General features: G+C 43.5%; 1 protein-coding gene across 3 annotated transcripts in view; it reads left to right on the forward strand.

Moving 5' to 3' along the window:
* Nucleotides 1–24,973, forward strand: part of OLFM3 (olfactomedin 3) — a 161,579-nt gene that overhangs the window by 109,850 nt on the left and 26,756 nt on the right. For all 3 annotated transcript variants that reach the window (XM_028732649.2, XM_028732650.2, XM_028732648.2), the window contains exon 2: nucleotides 14,600–14,746. In XM_028732649.2, coding sequence (XP_028588482.1) covers nucleotides 14,600–14,746 — 147 coding nt within the window. The remainder of the gene's footprint in view (nucleotides 1–14,599; nucleotides 14,747–24,973) is intronic.

The raw sequence follows: 24,973 nt of genomic DNA on the forward strand, positions 1-24,973 counted from the left end.
ATCAGAACCTGGGCCAATATACTTTAGAGTAGGCTGGTGAGTTTCCATTCCCCAGATAGAAAAAAGTTTGGATCCCAACCCTTAGTCACTCTTTTCTCACTCTCTTCATTTTTCTTTCCTTCTTTCTTCAGCGGCTTGTATTTGATTGTGTGTGTGTGTAGGGTGTCCGGCACACAATATTTCCAGATATCACACATCCTGTGAATTATTTGTACCGCTCTGTCCTAAACCTTCTGACCCAAGAAATAATCTGTGCTCACAACTAGCATTTGTTCGGCACATTCCAACGCACTTCGCCTCCATCCTTTCAGCAATCCCTGCAGAAGCAGCCCCTACAACAGTAATGTAATCCTCATACTTCAGGGGAATGATAAGGAAATAATAGCATGTCTGTCTTAGTGTGGACCAGTTAGCAATATGTTCTCTGTATGTAGAAGGCACTGGGTGGTGATTATGAATCCACCATAGATAAACTCGAAGTAAACTATCAAATGTGAAGCGGAGAGTTGTCTTTTTATGAAGCTTGGTACCTTTTCAGATATTTTGCTGCACATACTGTATCATAAAGGAAGAGCAGTAAATCCACTTTCCCTTATTATCTCCCCAACTGGGCTGGAGAAATATTCTCTTTTTTCCTTTTTTCAGTTGCTGCTTTTATTGAACTTGATGGAATTTGATGCCCCACCCCCCAAAAACCTGGCCAGTATACATTGAGTGGCCAGTCTTCTATTGAAACAAATGAGGCTGTTTCAATAGAAATTTTGCATTCATTTTTGTCATCCCTCCCGCTTTCAATTCAGTGGAACCTGTGCAGGAAATTTTTCCACTTAGAGATCTGAACTCCAGCAATTGCAACTAAAAACATGTTACTGTGATATCACCAGACAATGAGAAACATAAACAGCTTGGCTGGAGTACAGCTGTTCCGCAACTATGTACATTGGCATCTATATTACGAACATGCAAACATATAGAATGTACTCACATATTCACTATTTGAATAGATGAACGTATAACCCTTCACCATTTCATCTATGAATCATAACTTGTGAAATGCTCTCCCCAGGGAGGTTCGCTTGGCGCCTTCATTATACACACACAGCTTTATTACGGTCCATAGGCCCATTATAAATCTTTAGGCACCAGGCAAAAATGTTCCTCTTTAACCAGGCCTTGGGTTGACTGACATTCAATGCCCTTTTAAAAATGTGTTGCAGGGGGTTATTGGATTGTTCTTATTTTTATTTTGATTGTGTGTTTTGTGTTTTTATATTGCAATTTTATCCTGTGAGTATAGGGCAGTATGGGACGCGGGTGGCGCTGTGGGTAAAAGCCTCAGCGCCTAGGGCTTGCCGATCGAAAGGTCGGCGGTTCGAATCCCCGCGGCGGGGTGCGCTCCCGTTGCTCGGTCCCAGCGCCTGCCAACCTAGCAGTTCGAAAGCACCCCCAGGTGCAAGTAGATAAATAGGGACCGCTCCAGCGGGAAGGTAAGCGGCGTTTCCGTGTGCAGCTCTGGCTCACCAGATGCAGCTTGTCATGCTGGCCACGTGACCCGGAAGTGTCTCCGGACAGCGCTGGCCCCCGGCCTCTTGAGTGAGATGGGCGCACAACCCCAGAGTCTGGCAAGACTGGCCCGTACGGGCAGGGGTACCTTTACCTTTTTATAGGGCAGTATACAAATTTTAATTTAATAACCATGACAACAACTTGATATACAATTAGCAGCGAGATTGCTTTACATGCATTCTGAATTGTACTCGTGTTTCAGATAAATAATAAAGCTCTCAAATTGTTCTGGGCTTCTTGTCTTTCTCACTTCCATTTCAGTGAGTTTTGATACTGCATTCTGCTTTATTAATCCATTGTACCAGCAACCCCAAACCCCTTCAAACAAAGACAAAGTAACTTCGTTCGCCCCCATTCATCTCATGTTGCCCTCATCTCAACTCTCTTCCCCTCCGTCTGCTAGTTTGTTTCCCTTGTCTCTCTTCCCCCACTTCCCTCTGAAGTTTATCTTTCATGCCCCACTTCTCAGTCTTCCTTTAGTTCCTGGCAAAGCATCAAGGGCATGGGCATAAACATAACAGTCATCACCCTAATATCTACATATACATGGCAGTCTTTCTGTCTTCTTTCAGGTCTTTCTTCAAAACCTGCCTGTTTTGGTGCAACCCCTTCATTTTATGTCAGCTCTAAAGATAATGTCAAAGTCTGTCATATCTGGGACCTGCAGTTTCATAAATATCATCTCAGAAGAGCAGTGAGATTGCAAGCTCCAGATCTGGCTGAAATCTAAGCCTGAGAAGAATACCCAGCCCTGATCTCCATCCTCCTCCACCTTACCCTGATAACCAAAACACTCTTCCCCCATACTGCCTTAAAGACATAGTGGTTGGCAGCAGCATAGCATCATCACATGAAGAGAGCAGGGAAAGAGAGACAAGTTCCTCCATCCTTTAACTCCCACAACTAGCTGTTAATATCTTTAAGGGGAAGGAAGAAGTTGTTTGGAAGGTCTCAGCTGGCAGAGAGGGCCTTTCTGGAGATTTGAGAGGGCTGGCAAGAGGGAATGGTATTCTCCTTTTCGAAATGTTGGATTCGCTCGGGAAATAAGCCTAGTTCAGAAATAACTTGGCTCTGTTCCAAGGTAATCCAACATGAACTTGCATGGGGAGGAAGCTCACCCATTTGTTCTCATTCATCACTTACTACCTTTAGCAGTTCTTACTCTACCGCTGTAGTTTTTCCAGCTGCTAATTTTTAGAATGCAATCTATTCGGGGGCAGGGACCTACTTGTTCGTAACTCTTGTTTCCTTCCCTGTTTCCTGCAGTGTGTCCAGCCTTAAAGATTTGCAGGAATCCTTTTTCCTTTGCATGAAGAGAGATTTCCCCCAGCTTCCTTGATTTTTCTCAGACCAGCTAGCAGCAAACCTGCATTTGCAGGAGACACAGCGGTGGCTTTTGTTAGTTTTTGTTAGGTGTGGTGATGACGGCAGCTAGCTCAGCATTGTCTACCCAGACTGGCAGCAGTTCCGCAAGGTTTCAGGCAGTCCCACCTGGACATGCCAGGTATTCAACCTGAGTATCTTCTGCATGCAGACAAGATGCTCTGCCATTGAGCCATGGCTCTTTGATGCAAAGCAAGTGCATCAACGCTTTTCGAAAATGAAAATCCAGCTTTACCTGTTTGTTGCTGTGCCATTTCTCCTAGGAACGACAGCCCTTCTAAAATCACAAAAGATGCTGGAAATAATAAAGGAAAAACAGAAGGCACAAGAGCACTGTGGCCTAAATATAGCCTAATATCATCAATCATTTAAGCCTGGGTAGCCAATCACAATGCCCTTCCACTGTGCCTAAGGAATTTGCTTTGTGCTAAATATGCATCAGATGAACAGGAAGTTATTTTAAAAAAATGTCTTGTAGTGATTACTTTTAGAATAGCACTAGTTCAGCATGCAACATGCTGAGGACTCTTCCAGCACATCATATCTCATACATAATATGCTTGATGTCCTTCGGGTTTAGGGAAGGTTTTGAGAATCCATCCTTCTTCTCATCCTATTTATTGTCTCCCTCACTGTCCAAATGTAGATTGTCATACTTTCAGGGAAAGGAACTTTCCCATTCTGCTTATGCTATCCTGTTCAGCATTATTATTATTATTATTATTATTATTATTATTATTATTATTATTATTACTACTACTACTACTACAGTGGTACCTCAGGTTAAGTACTTAATTCGTTCCGGAGGTCCGTACTTAACCTGAAACTGTTCTTAACCTGAAGCACCACTTGAGCTAATGGGGCCTCCTGCTGCTGCTGCGCTGCCGGAGCCCGATTTCTGTTCTCATCCTGAAGCAAAGTTCTTAACCTTAAGCACTATTTCTGGGTTAGCCGAGTCTGTAACCTGAAGCGTATGTAACCTGAAGCGTATGTAACCTGAGGTACCACTGTACTATTATGCCACCCTTCTGACTGTTGCCCCAGCCACTCTGGGCAGCTTCCAACAAATTAACACACAGCAAGACATCAAAATATTGAAAACTTCCTTCTACAGGGCTGTCTTCAGATGTCTTCTAAAAGTTGTTTATTTCCTTAACATCTGATAGGAGGGTGTTCCACAGGGCAGACACAGCTGCTGAGAAGGCCCTCTTCCTGGTTCCCTGTCACCTCACTTTTTGCAGTGAGGAAACTGCCAGAAGGCCCCCAGAGCTGGATCTCAGTATCTGGGTTGAACGATGGGGGTGGAGACACTCCAGTAGCTATATAGATGACCCTATATAATAAGAAAGCTGCAATCCTATACACACTTAGGAGGCAATCTAAACCCAAGGTTCTCTGAGGAATAAGTGAGTTAGAATGTAGTGAATCTCTGGTTCAGTGTAAGGCCACCCCCCCAACCCTGGCTCATCTGAAGCTAGCTCAGCTGAGGCTTGTATTAGTCCCCCCCCCCCCCAAAAAAAAGAGGCATCTGCAGTGTGACAGGCATCAGACTGGGGGCAGGGACACACTTATGCTGGATCCTAATTCCTAGCTCAATCGCATGACCTGATAATCCAGCAAAATGGGTGGCATAAGTCAAATTCTATTTTAGTTTTCCCTCTGCTGGCCTTCCACCAGCTCAGTTAGCAATAGCCTCATATTTGAATGGAGTTTGGATCTGGTGGACTTTATGCTGTCGTATCTTAAGCCACTTTAAATCACGCCAGCTTCCCAACGTTCGGATTCTTCCATAAACTGGGAATAAGTCTCTCTGACCTCAGTGGAACTTACTTCTGAATAGACTTGTATAGGATTGTGATATGAGTATTAGTTTTGGAGTGAATAAACATCATCACAGTATGTTCTTTGATTTGTATGTGATATGTAGCTGTCCTATCTCTTAGCCTCATCCGTACAATAATGGTGACCCAGTTTCCAAATGTGGAACTGAGGCCAAAAGGTGCCCAACTGAGTCTAAAGCTGAGAAAGAATTTTTACCCATAGTTCCTGGGTCCAAAGCTGTTGCTTAGCAAGAATAAGTCTAGCTGTGAGAATGCTTTCCCCCTTTTTAGCTTTTCAGTAACTTTACATCTGCAGTTGAGTTTGTTACTCACCCTCAAACTGTTTGCTTATTCGTTCTGTGCGGGAACCAGCACCACAGCTCCCCAGCCCGTGCCTCAGATGTGCCAATGCCACAGCAAGCTTGTGATCCATTACTGAGTCATTATTATAAAATATAAACTGCCTTAAGTGCTTTGGCAGCAAGGTGGTAGATAAGTGTCATAAATAAATAAGCAACCCACACTTTAATAGCTCGGGGAATGGCGCAAATGTGAATGAGACATGGATACAACATGAGCATATGTTGGGATTGGTCACAAATTCGTGTTTATCACCTGATTGATCATCTCTTGATTACTCAGCAGCAGAGCTGGGGGGGAGGCAGAGCCCAGTTGCAGAACACAAGCTCTGCCTGAAGAAGGCCCACATAGCAATATCTGGCACCTCCAGTTAATAATAATAATAATAATAATAATAATAATAATAATAATAATAATAATAATACCCTGCACATCTGGGTGGTTTGAGGCAGCTGAGTGGCACAGTCCCCCTTTCACCTGCTGCTAGTCAGAGTATAGGGGTCTTGCAGCCGATTCCTTTTTCTCCGGTGATATTTCATACATGACATGGCAAAAAACCCAGGGTTGCCACCAAACATGCACTCAACAGGGACCTGCAGCCAAACAAGGCTCCCTGATTGACGCGCCTGCATGTTGCAAACAGTTTTTTTATTGCATTCACACATTACTTTTGTGTGTGTGCATGTCAAACAACAATGTCTTCCGTGCACATTTTGAAAATGTCACACGTGAGGTGGCTTTGAGGGTGGGGTAGGGGCTCTTCTTACCTGCTTAACTTTTGTGTATGAGCATGCTTCCAAAACAGCGCTTGCTCAGAATTTGTTTTCTTGCTGATGTAAAGTACAGACAAGGTTCCTGGCAGAAGCTACAAGGGTGCTGAGCAGGAATCCCAGCTTCTAGTGGCCAGGGGTGGCAACCCATGTGTTACTTCTCTCTGTGGCTAGCAGAACCATAATCAGTTCTGCAAAATAGTATTCATCACCACCATTATTTACACCACCACATCGGAACTTTTGGATGACTTAAATATAACACCGCTGAAAACAAAATGGAGGCAGGCCCCAAATCACAGTCTTCCCACAGCACCATTTGGCTACTAACTTCTATATTTGTGTAACCTGCACCTTTTGCAATTCCCAAATGTGAACACAGTCACTGTACATTTACGGCGGCCTTCCACCAGCTTGAGAAAGTTCCTGCCTTTACTGCTTGCCTATAGTTAAAGCTATGGTTTTCCCAGTAGTGATGTATGGAAGTGAGACCTGGACCATAAAGAAGGCTGATCTCTGAAGAATTGATGCTTTTGAATTATGGTGCTGGAGGAGACTCTTGAGAGTCCCATGGACTGCAAGAAGATCAAACCTATCCATTCTGAAGGAAATCAGCCCTGAGTGCTCACTGGAAGGACAGATCCTGAAGCTGAGACTCCAATACTTTGGCCACCTCATGAGAAGAGAAGACTCCCTGGAAAAGACCCTGATGTTGGGAAAGATGGAGGGCACAAGGAGAAGGGGACGACAGAGGACAAGATGGTTGGACAGTGTTCTTGAAGCTACCAGCATGAGTTTGACTAAACTGCGGGAGGCAGTGGAAGACAGGAGTGCCTGGCGTGCTCTGGTCCATGGGGTCACAAAGAGTCGGACACAACTAAATGACTAAACAACAACAACAAAGGACTACAAAACCCTGGCAGGGAGGAGGAGCTGTGGGAGTGCCAAGTATTTGATAGGCAGTAGCAGCCCAAGGTGTTTTACTACCCTAGGCAAAGATAGTGCCTCTCTTCCATTCCGTGTGCAAAAGCTGATCATACTGGCAGCTGAGTCCTTTCAATGCTGTAAATGGGGAAACATATTCCCCTGCACCTGATGGCACCAAGCTAGCTTAGTGGGAAAGCTGCATGGCTCATACACCTCTGTAGTACAACCTGTGCTCTGCTGCTCTGTACACCTCTGCATCTTCCACCTGAGACAGCTACCTCATTCTGCCTAATGATAGGACCGGTTGCCCAGCCACCATAGATGACCACTGGGCTGCATGTGACTTGGTAGGTTGTCCAGACCTGCAACAGTGTCTTCTTACTGCAAGACATCAGCTTTAATATACCAGGAGGTAACAGAATGGAGATGTCAGTGGCCCACATTTTATTTATGTTACAAACAGTTGTAGCTTTGATAAGCTGGGCTTATTCCAGCTTCCAATGCTTCTAGCTATTCAAAACCCATCAAAATTGGTCCCTTTGGCTCTGTTTTGTTTTGCTTTTATTGTTCTTGTTATACCACCTGCCCTCCGCCATAACAATAATAAACACAATGGACAAAGGAGCATTGTGGACTTCATATAATTCAGCACTAAACCTTTTTCCAGAAAGCCCTAAGGCAAGTCTTTCCACGGACCTTTCCAAATAATAAATACACCTTTCTTATTCCTTTTTTATGGAGGACCCAGACATCTTTCTTTGAGGCTGCACTTTTCTGTGGTGGGAGTGTTGCACTTTCCCAACCTTTGTGCTGAAGTATTTTGTTACTGGGAAACTCTAGCTTTTCTTGCTCCAGAAAATGCATTTTGAGTTAACATGATTGTCGTGTGTGCTATGGTTTGAATCCCCCTTTGCAATGTGTATTTTTAAAAAAAGAAAGATTTTGTGACAAAATAGATTGTATTTGTTACCTTTTCAGCATTTGAATTATTTTTAGAAAATTATAAGTCAATCTTATTTTTTAATATCTTAGGTAAAGCCCTGAAACAAAATGTTGTTTCTGTTCAGGATTCCAGGCACTTCAATCCAGTCTGCCTCAGTGGAGTTGGGTGCGGTAGACACCTTAGTACTCAGTCATAACTACTACAGATTTAATAAGGCAGCATTATCCATTCTGACCTGTATTTGTCACAATTAGCACCGTTTCCATTCCACTGCAGTTCGGTTTCTACCAAACACTATGTTATAGGTCTCAATGTCTGCTATTCAATGTAAGTTACATAACTATTTACCTGACTTATGTGACTTACATTCATTTCAATGTAAAAAAAGTGTCAGGACACTGTAAAAAAAAAAGTTACTCATTATGCACTATTTGCAGACTTGAAACAACAGTGTGAATGAATACCTGCTGTATTCACTTGACTGATTTCTGTTCCTGACTATTGCTGTAAGTTGCAGCCATTTCTGCTTCCTTTTCCATTTTTGGCAGAATTTTCCGACATCTGTAATAACTAAATTAAAATCTTTGATTTCTCCATTGATTTAATCTTTGGCAGGTCTCACTTCCCTTCCCTGGGGACCTATAAAAATAGCTTTGCATTGTGACCAGGAAATGGCCAATTCAGACAATGAGATTGTTCTCTCCACCTTTAAATATCTATGTCTCTTCCTCTGTCCTCCTTTTCTAAGCAGCCCATTCCATTTCCCTTCCACCTAGTTTTCCGTTTTTCCTCTCTCAGCAGTATGGCAGAATTCCATGGACAGTGAAGGTGCTCAATCCTCATGGGGCTGTTTTGGGGGATCCCCAATCCCAAGGGTAGTTTTTTTCTTAAAAAGAAAAACAGAACTTCTGCAAACAAGGTTAATCCAAGTCTGCTGATACCTCCTTTCTGTGTATGGCTCTTGTCATTTTGGCTACATAAGCAATAGCTTAAGGACGGAATGACAATAAATGAAAATTATGCTGTGTATAAGCTGTTCTTTCAATCATAAGGTCGGCAATTTGAATCCACGTAATGCCAACCTAGCAGTTCGAAAGCACACCAGTGCGAGTAGATAAATAGGTACTGCTGTTACAGGAAGGTAAACAGCATTTCCGTGCACTCTGGTTTCAGTCACGGTGTTCTGTTGTGCCAGAAGCGGTTTAGTCATGCTGGCCACATGACTCGAAAAGCTGTCTGTGGACAAACACCATCTCCCTCGGCCTGAACGTGAGATGAGCACTGCACCCCATAGTCACCTTTGACTGGACTTAATCGTCCAGGGGTCCTTTACCTTTTACCTTTACCTTACTTTCAGTTATTTTAATGTTTTAAGTTAGTAGTGTAGATGGTTACTTCAACGGGCCTATAATAATGTGTATGTATAGGATTGTTCTGAAAGGATGCTGATATATTCATTTTATTAATTTCCCAGCTTTCTTCCAAGAAGTCCATAGTCCTACACCCCTCTTCCACTTTTAGGTCACACAGTGGGCTTCAGGGCTGAATGGGAAGAGCACTCTGTGCAGGTCTGTGCTGTGGAAGCACCAGTTCATTCATTCATTCATTCATTCATTATATATTGCCTTTCTGCCAAGGCAGTTTAGAATTTTAAAGAACTTAGACAAATGCTTTAACTTGTAAAGCTGGCCAGGTGGGGAGGGTACAGTCCATCTGGATAAGGTCCTGATGTCTTCAGCTGCCTTCCTCACTCTCTTCATCCTCCTCACAGAGCAGATGGTGTTGGTTGGCCCTCAAATATATTTGTTGTCAGTTTGACCATACTCTTTAATATGTACCTGGTACAATGCACAGGAAATGCTGAAGTGTGTGTGTGTGTGTGTGTGTGTGTGTAGTTTAGTAGGCCCATCCCCGCCATATACCTGAATCAGGGAATGGGTAGACTAACATGGCACATTGCAAGCTGTTGTGTTTGTGTTCAGGGGGGAGCAATTCATAACCAGGACTTCAAAATCCTTCCTTTATTGTAACTGAAAGCTACAAGCAGAAGAGAAGTATAATTGTACCTCGGGTTACATACGCTTCAGGTTACAGACTCTGCTAACCCAGAAATATTACCTCGGGTTAAGAACTTTGCTTCAGGATGAGAACAGAAATCGTGCAGCAGCAGGAGGCCCCATTAGTTAAAGTGGTGCTTCAGGTTAAGAACAGTTTCAGGTTAAGAACAGACCTCCAGAACAAATTAAGTTCTTAACCCGAGGTACCTCTGTACAGGAACCCAGTTAGGTTTTATACATATATATATATATATATATATATATATATATATATATATATATATATGCTTTCGTAGATTTTCACGGGTATAGGAATGCAGGTTTTGGTGTCCTCGGGTGTCTTCCCGTGTAAAAGTTGGGGTGTCTAGGCGACGTTTCGACGAGGTCTCACTCGTCATCTTCAGGCTGGTGCTTTCGGCTTCTTGTTACTGGAACAGAGCAGGATCTCAGTGTTTGAGTTCCTATAAATACTGTTGAGGAGGTGTGGTGTATAGCCTCCAATGTTCTGGGCAGAGAGGAAGTTCCCAGGCTAGTGTGCCTTTTCTTCTTTTGTTCCTTAATTGCTTGAGGGATATCTTGAGTGATTTCTTGAGTGATATCCTGAGTACCACTTAGGTGGGTCATTAGGTGTGGATTAGTTGTTAAAGCCTTTGTGTCTTGACCTCTTGAACTTTGTGAAGAGTTTTTCTGAGAAGATGGCTGTACTGCATTTAGTTGTGCTCTGGCTTGGCTTCGTGTATAGGGGCGAGCTGTGGTTTTGTGGCCTGTGCCAGCCAGATCTGTGTAGGGATTGCAGGCCACAAAACCACAGCTCGCCCCTATACACGAAGCCAAGCCAGAGCACAACTAAATGCAGTACAGCCATCTTCTCAGAAAAACTCTTCACAAAGTTCAAGAGGTCAAGACACAAAGGCTTTAACAACTAATCCACACCTAATGACCCACCTAAGTGGTACTCAGGATATCACTCAAGAAATCACTCAAGATATCCCTCAAGCAATTAAGGAACAAAAGAAGAAAAGGCACACTAGCCTGGGAACTTCCTCTCTGCCCAGAACATTGGAGGCTATACACCACACCTCCTCAACAGTATTTATAGGAACTCAAACACTGAGATCCTGCTCTGTTCCAGTAACAAGAAGCCGAAAGCACCAGCCTGAAGATGACGAGTGAGACCTCGTCGAAACGTCGCCTAGACACCCCAACTTTTACACGGGAAGACACCCGAGGACACCAAAACCTGCATATATATATATATATATATATATATATATATATATGCACTAACATAACCCATGGGTTCATACAAACCTGTTCTTGAAGTAGGCACAGCTCCCTAATTTGTGGAATTCATTCTCCACAGAGATGTATATGGCACCTTCATTAGATGTATGCTGAAGATGCACCTTTTCACATTGGCTGTTGACACCTGGGATATGGATTTTAGGAGCCACCCTATTTCCTTGGTTGTAATTGTCAGTATGTATATTCTCGATTTGTGTCATATGTCCAGTACCCATGGATGTTCGCAAAGCACTGAATGCCTGAGTAGGGCTTGAAAGTGTTGCCTGCTCCTCTTACTCCCCTCCACCTATAAAGTAAGGACAGAGCACATCCTTAGAGGACCTACTGGCTTTGCATATGGGTAGGAATTGGGTGGTAAAGCCCAACGGTGGTGTAATGGGCTGTGGCATTTCAGACTGGAGGTAAAGGATGCCAGTTTTGCATGTTCCCTCATGTAAAAGCTCCCTGCAAGTAGATAACTAGCACATCAGGATGGAGGAGCTTGCCTCTCCCTCCAACTACTGGGCTAGTTTTCTGTTTGCAGTGAGAGAGTTTGGTTTTAATTGTAGAGGAACATTAAAAGATGTTGCTATCACCAGTCCAGAGTCGTTCCATCTGTTCCACTGCCACTAGGATTCTACCCTCGCTTTCTGCTGCCTCTGCATATCCAGTCTAGGTGAGACATTTTAATTTGACACTGACTTTTTTAAAACCAGCGTGCTTCCCAGATCTATTTTCAGCTCTGCTAATGACTGGTCTGCTTTGCAATATCTACTCTCTACCTCACAAAGTCCTCTGAGGCTTGAAAGGTTTTGGAGGTAGAAAAATGCCTTGCAGTCTTGTTTCTTCACATTTCTGCGATGATTTTAAATCATCTCGTTCAAAGCCTTTGCTGCCTTGTGTCTAGGGAGGGCTGCGTGAGATTAACCCTAAGAAAAGCCAAGCAGTGTGCAATCCAATAATTGTAGACATGTAAACCTTTCTTCTTCGTTTTTTAAAACAAAAGATGTCAATGCTATCTTTTTCCTAAAACAATTAAAACATAACTGCACATCTGTGCTAGAAATACTGTACTGTGTCACTTAAAAGCTAACTTCTAGCTCAATGCATGCTTTCTCTGTTGTGTCTTGGGTGTGTTGAATGGTTTTGTCTAATGCTTTTATTAGGCAATTTGTTTTGGGTCTGAGTTGTGCTGTCACTTTTGTGTCTGTGGACAGTTGGCAGTTGCGAAGGCTACAACTTAGTCTGCATTTCTTGTATGTCCAGGAGTGATGCCAAAGTTACCAGAGTATAATGATCCATCAGTAGTTAAAGTGGTAACATCACAGAAGAAGACACTTGTGAGGTTGTGGTTCCTCTTCTGCAGTTAGAAGGTTGTGGTTCCTCTTCTGCGGTTAGAAAAACATCACACCTTGCATCTTGTGTGGGCATGAGTGTCAATCACAGGTCAAAGTCTGGATCAGCTTTGCATGACATGCATGGCCTGCCATTTATTTTATTTTATTCTTTATCTATTGTCAGCTTTTCACTCCGCCTTTCAGCAAACAAGCTCCTTTGGCCAAGTTGAAGTTAAGTGCTGATCCAGCCATCATTCCACTTGGGGTAGATTGTGCTCTGCAAACTTATGCAGCAAAACAGGGGTTTAGTGTCCAAATCCTTGCCCAGATATTCACATAGTGGAACACGCAACCCATCCAATGAAAAACTGCCCTGTTCACCATGGCTCCATCTCCAGGGTCGAAATCAGGGTGAAGCATGATTACTAACACAATTAAAGTAAGGTCTGCTTTGGCCCTTAGTGAGCAGTGAGAGGAGAAACAATAACCTCTCATTTCTTAACTCACATAAGCAGGCTATAAGTAAGCCTTGTGCATTCGGATATTCCTTGCTGGATCAGGACCTCTGCCCTTTTTGAATAGAAATTAAAAAGGCACAAAGGGTGAATTGTTTCATTTTCTTTTTATGGATGTTGGGGTGCAGGTATTTTAGAGATTTCCGTTCCATATGAAAGCTTTGTAGCGCTGCTCTTCTAGGTCATCTGGTTCCTCTGACGGAAGTAAGGAGACACCACAGCTTGGTGGGAGAGTAATGCTTTGCAGACACAAGGTCCCAGCTTCAGCCCTGCCAGCCACAGCACTAATGAGGCACAAGAAGCACAACTGGTGCCTCTTTGCCATGCCTCTGACATCAGAACATCTTGCTGAATGCAGCAAAGTACCCACTAAGTCAGGGCTGTCCAACATTTCGATACAACTTTGGGTCTTCCTACCCCCAAAAAAGCTCAACAACTTTGGTCAATCCAATGGGTAGATAACTACCAGGTTTTTTAAAGTGGGAGTAGATCGCAGTCTCTTGGGAGTTGGACTTGCCTGCACTAAGTGAATGCAGCTGAACAGCCAATGGGTGTACTAACATAAGCCTGAGGCATCATCTGTTCCCTCCATACATTTTCACCGACCACATGGAGGGATTGATCTGAAAAGGGCCATAGAGATGGCACCAACTGCAACCGTAGTATATCATCGGCACAGATCTTTCCTAGAGTAAATTGCCATTTCTGGAAAATATGAAATTAGGCTATACTCTGCTGTACTTTTTTCAATGCGTACTAGAAACCTTTTTGTTCAAGCAAGCCTACCCTGCTATGGTAAAGCTGGCGTGTATTTTGATATAATATATTTTAAACCGCTGGCTTTACTTTTTTGAATTTTTTAGGTGAAACTGTTTTTTAAACTGCTGATTTTTGTCTGTAATTTTATGCAAACTACTGAAGAGATTTTGTGCAATGGAACACTGTACAGATTCTATTTAATTAATAAATACCATATTTTTCGCTCTATAAGACGCACTTTTTCCCTCCTAAAAAGTAAGGGGAAATGTGTGTGCGTCTTATGGAACGAATGCGGGCTGCACAGCTATCCCAGAAGCCAGAACAGCAAGAGGGATCGCTGAGCTCCCTCTCGCTGTTCTAGTTTCTGGCTTAGCCGTGCACAGCCTCTTCAGGGCAATGGGGGAGCCTTCATCCCGCTGCCCTGAAGTGGCTGCACAGCTATCCCAGAAGCCAGAACAGCGAGAGGGATCGCTCAGCTCCCTCTCACTGTTCTAGCTTCTGGTTTAGCCACACTCTGTCCCTTCCCCTACCTCCCGCAAAAGCCAGCAAGAGCCGCGCTCCCTTTAAAGAGCCATGCAGACAGGCTGCCCTTCTCCCTCCTCAGGGAAAAGCCTACAAGCGCCGCACACACACTCCACGCGGCTCATGAAAGGGAGCACTGAGCAGAGCCTGGGATGCATACAGGCTCTGCTCAGCGCTCCCTTTAAAGAATTTTTTCCCCTTGCATTTCCCCCTTTAAAACTAGGTGCGTCTTATGGTCGGGTGCATCTTATGGAGCAAAAAATACGGTGAATGGTCATCGGCCAATGAAACCCCATTTCTCTTTCTCTCCGTTCTGTGCTTGTTTATTATAGTGTCCCATTATTTCTTGTTCACAGACTCAAATCAGCCCCAAAGAAGGCTGGCAAGTCTATAGTTCTGCCCAAGACCCAGATGGAAGATGTATTTGCACTGTGGTTGCTCCAGAACAAAACCTTTGCTCCAGAGATGCCAAAAGCAAGCAGCTTAGACAACTACTGGAAAAGGTGAGTATGGTCACCAGATAACATTCGTTTTGCCTATTAAGATGCGCATGGAAATATGTTCTTTCACTCGCTTTTAAATAATATTTTTATTTTACATTTTAAAAGTTATCGACATCCACTTTCTCTTCTTAATGTTAAACAACACAGGGCAATGAGCACCGGACACAGAGGGTGACAATATGTAGCAAACATACTTCGGAGACAGTCTGCCCATAATTTCTGCAAAAGCGTGTGTTTCCCCACAAATTGCAATTAGTGGTGCTGACAGTGTCCCAAATAAGTGTTTTGTGAAAAAGAGCTTCTGTGGGCAACAAAAAAAGAACTTTTTAATAATCACCATAATCTCTTTTGTAGATTTGCAATTTATATTGTAATTTTGTGTGCCATGCTGAAAACAGAAATTGTTGCGCTAGATAATAAAGAGTTCTAAGGATAATCAGGCATTAGTGGCCGGTTTTCCAATTTTAGCTTTTAATAATCTAAAGACAAATGGTGATACTTAGTGCTACATAATTGCCACAGCCAACTTAGTAATTCCCAAACTGAGTGCCATGAAAGAACTTCTGTGAGAAATGAATTTATAATGAAGCACCCATTCAACTTCATAGTGACATCTTGCCTGCCATATCTTTGACTGATTAAGTAGACCTTGCTTGCTTCCAGTCAACCACATCTCTGCCTATGGTGGTGTTTGGGGTCATTCAATCCTTACTGATGTGGAAAGAACTCAACCCCAGACACCACTGTTGTTTGGCTCAGATGTCTGTCTTATTACTGATGACAGGGAGCTGTCCAGCAGATCTAAAGGATCTCTAATTGCTGAGGAGAAGTAGATGTTGCACCTGTGACTGCTAAGCACAAATTGTGCCGTTTTATTACTCACTCTGCTGCCTATCCCTTTTTTCTTTTTTTCTTTTTTGGGAGTGTTAACCTTGCTCTGGAGCATGTGGCTCTGTCTTCCTCCTTCCAGTCTCCGGAATATGACGCTTCCTGCTGCTACATGGACATTATCCCTTTGGCTCTGGGCTTCTGCACAGAGTAATTTTTTAGGGGAGATATTAGAGGGTATGGAGGTGGTGCTGAGGACCAGTCAAGGGTACACTGCCGCCCGATTGGCAATCAACACAAGGTAATATCACCAAGCCAACTATCTGTAAACAAACAATAAACGTCCATGAAAATGGCAAAGTACTTTTTTTCTCAAATAGTTTTTATCTTTGTTGTTGTTTAGTCATTTAGTCGTGTCTGACTCTTCATGACCCCATGGACCACAGAACGCCAGGCACTCCTGTCTTCCACTGTCTCCCAGAGTTTTGTCAAATTCATGTTGGTAGCTTCTGTAACACTGTCCAACCATCTCGTTCTCTGTCGCCCCCTTCTCCTTTTTCCCAACATCAGGGTCTTTTCCAGGGAGTCTTCTCTTCTCATGAGGTGGCCAAAGTATTGGAGCTTCAGCTTCAGGATCTGTCCCTCCAGTGAGCACTGAGGGCTGATTTCCTTCAGAATGGAGAGGTTTGATCTTCTTGCAGTCCGTGGGACTCTCAGGAGTCTCCTCCAGCACCATAATTCAAAAGCATCAATTCTTCGGCAATCAGCCTTCTTTATGGTCCAGCTCTCACTTCCATACAGTAATCCATAAAGGAGAGTTTTTATCTTAAGCAATAGCAAACACAGTAAATAAAGAGTTCATCCATATTTATGGATGTTTATTGTTTGTTTACAGATTGTTGTCTTGGTGATATTATCTTGTGTTGATTGCAGTGGCCATTGTATCACCACCCTGTTCATTATTTTATTGTTATACCCAGATTGGCTGCCAGCTCTGATGGGCCATCATTTCCTGGACTATTTTTTATATTAGTTTTTATTTTAAAATTTCCTGGGCTTGTGGTCTCAGGCTCAGTTGTCTACAACCAATGGCCCTAGGTGAGAGTCAGTGATACCGTCAGAGGAAGTGGTCTCTCATTCTGAGTTAGTCCTGACAGAATGAAATGTTGGGGCATGGCAGAGAGAAAAATAACCTGCAGAGGAGGCTACATATTGTATCTCTTCATGAGCCACTGCTTCCAGGCAGCAAGAGCTTCCCACCCCTTTCCAGGCAGGTATTTTAGATGTTTCGTCAACCCTGTTCTTCTATTATTATAATACTTGCTGATAAATAATAAGCGCCTTGATGTTCTTCTTGTTGTGCTGACTAACATGATTCCTGACAGACTTACACATAAGTGCTCAGTAGTAAGTCCCAGAATTTTCAGTGGGACTTACTCCCAGGTAAGTGAGCTTACGGCTGCAGTCTGAATTGTCCACAATTTGCCATGTGAAAAGGTAGCAACCCTATGACCTTTCTGTAATACCTTTTTACAAGTCAAAAGTCATTCTTTTGGTGGCCAGTATCTACACTCAGGAAATGAGAAACCCTCTTCAATTCAGCTTAAAGAAACACTCTTGAAATAGGCTACACTTAATGTGGTAGGCTATCCCTGTTGAAGATCTGGAATCTTATATTATTGAACTGTTTCTGCAGGTTTTTTAAGGTTTCTCTTTCATACACCAAATTAATAAGATTATGGGTAGGAGTGGCAGTAAATTTATGCAGAATAAAGGGGGTGGCCCAATACCAACAAACAAATGATTGAATGAATGAATGAATGAATGAATGCAGTGTCTCTTTTCATGTAATACATCGAAGCATGGAATCCTTCTCTCCACAGTAGAGTTTCTCCACAGAGAAACCCACAACTGGCTCCAGAGTTAAGGTGTGATTCAAGGGCTAGTCATCAATTGTGCAGTAATCAATGCAGAAAAGTAGGCAAGGGATCCATATGTGTGGACCAGTTCTAAGAAATCACAACATGAGGGCAAACCAGGATGAAGGCAATATTCCACATCAATAGGCACACATAGCCACAAGGCTTTTAAAAACAGCTGGGTTGTCATGCTGCTGTTCCTCGAAGTTTCAGATGTTACATTGGGTCAGGCATTGTGAAATAAAAGCAAACTGTCTTCCAGAATAAAAGAATTCATGAGCACGATGGTGGAGGGTGAGGTTATAGACTTCAGTTTTAAAATAATAAGGGAATATTTGTGTAGCTGCTCCTGTTCCGGGTTTGTTTGTTAACAGACAAAGGGACCATGCCATTTACACTCTTGCACTAAAATGCTCTCAAGGCTTTCTGGCAATTTCGCAGCACTGACGTTTTCCATAACCGTACCTATAAACCGCATCCTTTATAGACAACCTATTGAAGTAAAGTAGATCACTTCCAGAATAACAAAAACATAATATGGGGCCTTCTGAATCTACCTCACCCAGTATTTCCTGTTGGTACAGTAGCCACTCAGACATCTCTAGGCTGCTTCTCTGGAAAGGCAGAAAAACAACAGTGCTTCACCATTATTTGTCTCCCAGAAACTACCGTATTTTTCGCTCTATAAGATGCACCAGACCACAAGACGCACCTAGTTTTTGGAGGAGGAAAACAAGAAAAAAAATATTCTGAATCTCAGAAGCCAGAACAGCAAGAGGGATCACTGCGCAGTGAAAGCAGCAATCCCTCTTGCTGTTCTACCTTCTGGGATAGCTGTGCAGCCTGCATTCGCTCCATAAGACGCACACACATTTCCCCTTACTTTTTAGGAGGGAAAAGTGAGTCTTATAGAGCAAAAAATACGGTAGTTCTCAGAGCTGTTCAGCCTCTGGCCATGTAGTTTTCCTTGGCTCTGCCCTCCAGTTCAATAAGACTCTTCTTGGTGAGTGAGATCATCTTTGTGAAATTGGAAAGACACTGCAATTTGTATATGGAGCCCAAAGAGCCTATGCCTCCACCCTCTTTATTAAGAACTCAACAAGAAGATCCACTGAAACTGTGATATCTTTTAAATTTTGTTGAGGGGACCCATATTTCAAGATCCAAAGGGGGATTCTGATCATCTTCTTGCTACTGCGCTAATGTCCAAATCAGTCCAAACAAAGTTCATAATTCTATCCAGTCTTATCTTGCTGTTTCCACATCACATCTTGTTCATATATTTTCTCTTTTTTCTTTATGATCTCTTCTGATAGTCTCCTTAAGCCGATAAGCACCAATAATAATCCTGTGTGAATTTTTCCGTTCTTCCAATCCTCAAATCGAGATGATTTCCATATATCATCACCTTCATAGATAACAGCGCTCTTTCCATCATTAATTACAGAACTGTCGTTCTTAAGTCCCACTGAGGAGTTTCACCCACAATATAAAAACAGCTCTATTTCTCCTCTCAGACTTAAGTCCTCCGACAGAACTTCCCAATATGGCGACGGTATTTTTAACTGCGTCATTCCCAAGCCCCTATACATTCCACACTCTTCTTAAAACATGCTTTGGTTCGAAAGTTTATCTCCACACAGCCTTAAATCCACAGCTTAAGTCCTTAAAACGACATTTCTGACTTGTGAGGGGGGGGGGGATTCTTGTTTAATCACATAAAAGAAAGAAAGGAAAGTTTTTTTTCCCTCCCCCATCAGTCCCTTTGCCATACCGAGTCTTGGCGTATCTTCTCATGATTTATACTTGTTCCTCCGACTCGTCTTGTTTTATCAGAGATCTCTTCTGTTAGCAGTCTTTACTCCCCCTTCTTCCTTGAAATATGTGCATTCGCTTCATCCAAATTGTTTCTTTTGAAGTTCTTGCAGCTAGTGGCGCGGATCAGAGACGGCGTCCAGGAGCGCCGAAATCCCACAGGAGGGCATTGTGCCTAGTGCCCCCATCCCCACAAATTTGGGGGTGGTATAGGGCACAGCAGGCAAGGGCAGTCCCCCCCACAATCCTGGGGGGGTAGGGAGGCTATTTACTCCCATCACAGCCTCCAAATTACCTCGTGTGGGTCGGAGAGATGTTATTGTCAGCCATCTTCTGATGCGCCCCTAGCGGCCCCCCAATCAATACCGTTTTTAAAGGATTAACTGCCCATTAGTTAAAACCTGACCTTTTCTCCATGAATTTGTCCAGTCCAGACATTAAATCAAATTATAGTGTGTTTTGTGATTTTTACCATAAGCCCCACCCTTGCCACAGGTCTTGCTTAGAAAACCCAAAATACTGCAGAAACTCAGACTGTTCCTGTATTTTTATGAACGTGTACAGCAGTGGCAAAAAAAACCAACCCTCCCCTTTTCAACAGTATATTTTGGCACTCCTCAAAAAAAACATACTCGCTTGCTCTCACTCTTCATTGACTTTGCTTGCTCTCAGTGACAACATCATGTAGGCAAATCTGATTGGTTACTTAGCCATGTGACATTATCCTATTCACTGTATGATCCCAGATTGTGAGGAATCAATCGTGTGACTAATCTAGGAAGTAGGCAGAAGGAACGGCCTGGGAAACAAAATGGCGCCAAAGTAGTGGCAGCAATGATGGGAACCAGTGGGTTGTATTCAACTAAATTTTACTCAGAGTAGGCCCATTGGAATTAATGCTCCTTAAGCTCAGGGGGGTAGAATAACGACTACTACTCAGTTTTTCTGAACAATATTCAGAAAAAACTATTCACACAATCAATATTTCTGGAACTATTTCTTCCCCATACTATTTTCAGCCACAAAAGCAAATCTGAATGATATTGAGTACAGCCGTAATAAAATTATTTTAATTTAATCACATTGAGTATGCAAGGAATTTCCCTTTTATGTCGCATTGAATCTTCTTACAGATTCAGATTAACAACAACTCTAGCAAAACAAACAGCCCTAGTTTTGTCACAGTTCTAAGGGGTGTTTTATTTGCTTGACTTGCATAGCGACAAGGATAATAAAAGTTGTGGATTTGCTATTATCACTGGCAGTTTCTCAAAAAGCGCTAAGAGCTAGATAAGTAGCAAATCTGCATTTTGATGAAATACCAGCTTTGCAGTTTTTTTTAAACTAGGAGCAGAGTTACAGAAGATTAAGTAATCACAAATCCATAGCATTGTTTTCTCTGCATCTTCAAATCCCCCGTAATGGGGTGAGCTCCTGTCGCTCTGATCCTAGCTCCTGCCAACCTCGCAGATCAAAAGCATGCTGGTGCAAGTAGATAAATAGGTACCGCTGCAGCGGGAACATAAACAGTGTTTCTGTGCACTCTGGTTTCTGCCACAGTGTTCCGTTGCACCAGAAGCGGTTAAGTCATGCTGGCCACATGACTCAGAAAGCTGTCTGTGGACAAACATAGGCTCCCTCAGCCTGAAAACACTTTCATGAGCACCCCAACCCCATAGTCGCCTTTGACTGGACTTAACCGTCCAGGGGTTCTTTTGTGGGATGCAATCCACTGGGAGCAGTCAAGTACAAAATTACCTGTTTTGCTAGAGTGGTCATGCAGGGAATGTTAGTCCAGCCAGTCGAAACTTCCTGTTCCTCCTGACCTGCAGCATCCTTTCTTGCATGTGACTAGTAGGTGGGCGTGACCTTTCCAGACCTGGCAAAAGGCCAAGTCACTCAGCCACCTCCCTCTCTTTGGTTTCTTTTTTGTCCTGCCAAATTCCTGATTCACCTGGACTGGACTGCTGCAAGCCAGCAGTTCCCCAGGTTATCCATATGGGGTAAACCTGTTTGTACAGCCTAAAGTTTGTCTTCAGGAATCACACTGTGCTCTGCCTGATCATGAGTAAAACTACTTTTTGTTACTTATGTCTTTATTCTTTTAGGAGGGATCAAAGGGGTCTTACCAGGAATAATAGAACATATCTCAATCTGGGCAAGCCAGATTGAATTGTTTGTTGTCTTAAAAGGCTCACACAAGTCTACAACCGGTTTTCTGCTGCGTAAGGGGGGGGGGAGTGAAGAAACTTCCTAGTGCAAGTTAGGAGGGATATTAATAATCAATATATCCTCTCTTGCCACCCTCAACATTCCCACGCCTTTTCCTTTCTTTACCTTTACCTGCTGTCCAGCTTCTAACTGCTGGTGGCCATCTGCATCTTGTTATAGCACTGAAAGATGCCACTGGAAGCTCACAAGCAGACTATGAAAGTTTTCCAAGGTATTATGCATTTCATTATGGAGCTTTCTCCTGATAAAACAGCCATTTGTGAAGATGAAGCCAGGGAGTCAGTTGGCAAAGGTTGGAACTAAAGCACCACAGACTTCCATGTGGGCACCATGGCTCTCCACTCTGCAGCTTGTACCACAACAGTTCACTCTTGAATACGATACAGTACGATACGATAATCTTTATTGTCATTGTCCCATACAGAACAATGCAGTGGCGTAGCGTGGGGGGGTGCAGGGGGGCGGGCGCACCGGGCGCAACATCGGGGGGAGGGGCCGCGAAGAAGAGACTCGAATGCTAAAATCCACGGGTTAGGGGGTGCAAATTACTTGCCTTGCCCCGGGTGCTGACAACCCACGCTACGCCACTGGAACAATGAAATTGAAAAAATCTACATTGGACATTCCAAAACCAACAAGCCTACTATCCCCGCTATCCCTGCCTGGTTAACCCCCTAAAAACTCTGATACCCCATAATTAAATACAATATACTCCCATAGAGACTACCTTACACTGCGTTTAAAACCAAAATCGCATTTGGATAGAAACTGTTTCTCAGGCGGCTAGTCCTAGTCTTTATAACCCTGTACCTTCTTCCAGAAGGCAGAAGCTGAAAGAGATCATTTCCGGGGTGCGCACTATCCTGCACTATCTCTAAAGCTTTCCTATGACACCTGGAAGCGTAGATTTGATCCAAGGTGGGAAGAGTGCACCCAGTCTCAAGGGGCTTCCAGTACAGTGTGAGGAAGGCTGATTGCAAAAGGAAATGTCGAGGCATTTGTGGGTATATGTCTGGACACCAGGGCTTGCTGCTGCTGCTGTTTCTGTTTCTTCTTCTTCTTCTTCTTCTTCTTCTTCTTCTTCTTCTTCTTCTTCTTCTTCTTCTTCTTCTTCTTCTTGTTTCTCTTTTTATTTCAGTGAGAAGGAGATCCAACGTGCAGGTTGCACTTCCAAGTACTTGCAGAAGAAAACACTAGCATAGTTCAGGGGGGGGGGGGATGAGACGCTTTGTACTTGAACAAATATCGCTGCCTGGCATCTTCCAAAGCACAGACACATCAAAAAGGAAAGTATCAGGAAAGTATAGAAATTGGGGACTTTGAAAGAAAAATAAATAAATGCACTCCAATGTATCAAGAGTCAGGGCTGAACTAAAACCATGACCCCACATCAAAGACCCTGATCCCAGTGTTTCAACAAATCTGGCAGAGTGGAAGTGGGGAGGTACGTGATGTGGTGATGTCACACCAGCACTAAGATTGCCCAGAATTTTGTAGGGTAGGTGGGGGTGAACTTGACACGGAATAGCTATTTATGTCAGCAGTTCTGCTCCTCAGCACAGAAGGTGGTTGCACTTCTGGCCATCCTTTTTTTTCTTTCTTTTTTAGTGGTTCTAATGCCACTGAGGTCTGAATATTGATGGAACCACTCTCACAATAGAGCCCCCCATCAAGGAGATGCCATACTTCTGAGAAGCCACATAATATGGTTCACAGCACTTGAAACATTAGCAGAAGCATGCTATATTTTATCTGTGTGGCAGCTCCCCCTCCCCCTCTCAAAAAAAACCAAACCACTTTTCTGGTGTTTTCAGAAGATGCATATGACAGCAGTGGCACTCACCTGACCGCTTCTGCTTACTGGGAAGGGGAGGTTGACAGGGTGCAAATACAGTGGCAGAGGCAAGCCAAGACTCCTGCATGTGTGTCTGCACTGTGGCAACCACTGTACCGCCTGGTATGCAGCAATGCAACCAACTGGAGGTCAGGAGAGTGGCAGAGCCATACCACTGATGACAGCAAACAAGGTTTGCTAGGTGCATATTTGACCAGGAGCAGAGATGGATGGTTCAGTAGACAGTGGTACCTCAGGTTACATACACTTCAGGTTACAGACTCCGCTAACCCAGAAATAGTGCTTCAGGTTAAGAACTTTGCTTCAGGATGAGAACAGAAATCATGCTCCGGCGGCGCGGTGGCAGCAGGAAGCCCCATTAGCTAAAGTGGTGCTTCAGGTTAAGAACAGTTTCAGGTTAAGTACGGACCTCCGGAACGAATTAAGTACTTAACCTGAGGTACCACTGTATTTTTGATCTGCGTTGCTTTCACGTATGTTCTTAAACCCAATCTATTTTGTTTCTGTATCAGCCTGGGAACTTTAAAAAAGTGCATTATTTTTGTACATGTTTTTCATGAAATATGCATTACTTTGGCGTTTTACACTAAAGTATGGCTTTTATATGCATTTCGGTATGACTTTTAAGTGTCAATACCAAAGGTAACTGCATTTGGATATCCCTATCAGTCTGGGAAATGTGAGTCCAGTCATTTCATTTAAAAATACAGGCTGCATGCAATCCTCAAGCATCCCTAAGCAGGAGCTTAAGCCAATGTGAGAGAGAGAGAGAGAGAGAGAGACATACCGTATTTTTCGCTATATAGGACGCACTTTTTCCCTTCCAAAAATTAAGGGGAAATGTGTGTGCATCCTATGGAGCGAATGCAGGCTCCTTGGCTTCAGCGATAGCAACGCGAAGCTCCCTCCGCGCTCCCCAAGCTTCGCGTTGCTTTCGCTGAAACCTGGAGAGCGAGGGGGTTGGTGCGCACCGACCCCTCTCGCTCTCCAGGCTTCAGGGATAGCCACCTGAAGCCTTTGGGGTGCAGCAGGACCTCGCACTGCACTCCGGAGGCTTCAGGTTCCTTTTGTTGAAGCCAGGAGAGCAAGACTCAGCGAAGCGGGAGGAGAAATGGAAAGGGCTCCGTTTCTCCTGCCGCTTTGCTGAAGAGGCGCTGAGCAGAGAGGGGGAGAATTATTTTTTCTTGTTCTCCCCCTCTAAAACAAGGTGTGTCCTATGGTCGGGTGTGTCCTATAGAGCAAAAAATACGGTATATATTTGTGGGTGGGTGGGTGTGGTGGGTGGGTGTCTGGGTTTGTTCACAACATTTACATCTTTTAGCCATACACTCACACCCACTTAGGTGTGCACTTTAAACTATGTCATGTATGAAGCAGCCATAATAGACTGCTTCCATATCAGCCTGTGGTTATTACTAATCCCCAGCACTGTCCTGAACTGACCTAAAAGCAACACACACACCTTGCTTCAGGCTACTACAATATTTAATATATATATGTGCAAAAATATGCAGCTCTGCCTCAGCATCGATGTTCCTCTTTTGCTGAGTTGCCACAAAATGTTCTTTTTTTGCAGGC

This window comes from Podarcis muralis, chromosome 5, assembly GCF_964188315.1.
Source record: "Podarcis muralis chromosome 5, rPodMur119.hap1.1, whole genome shotgun sequence".
Lineage (NCBI taxonomy): Eukaryota > Metazoa > Chordata > Lepidosauria > Squamata > Lacertidae > Podarcis > Podarcis muralis.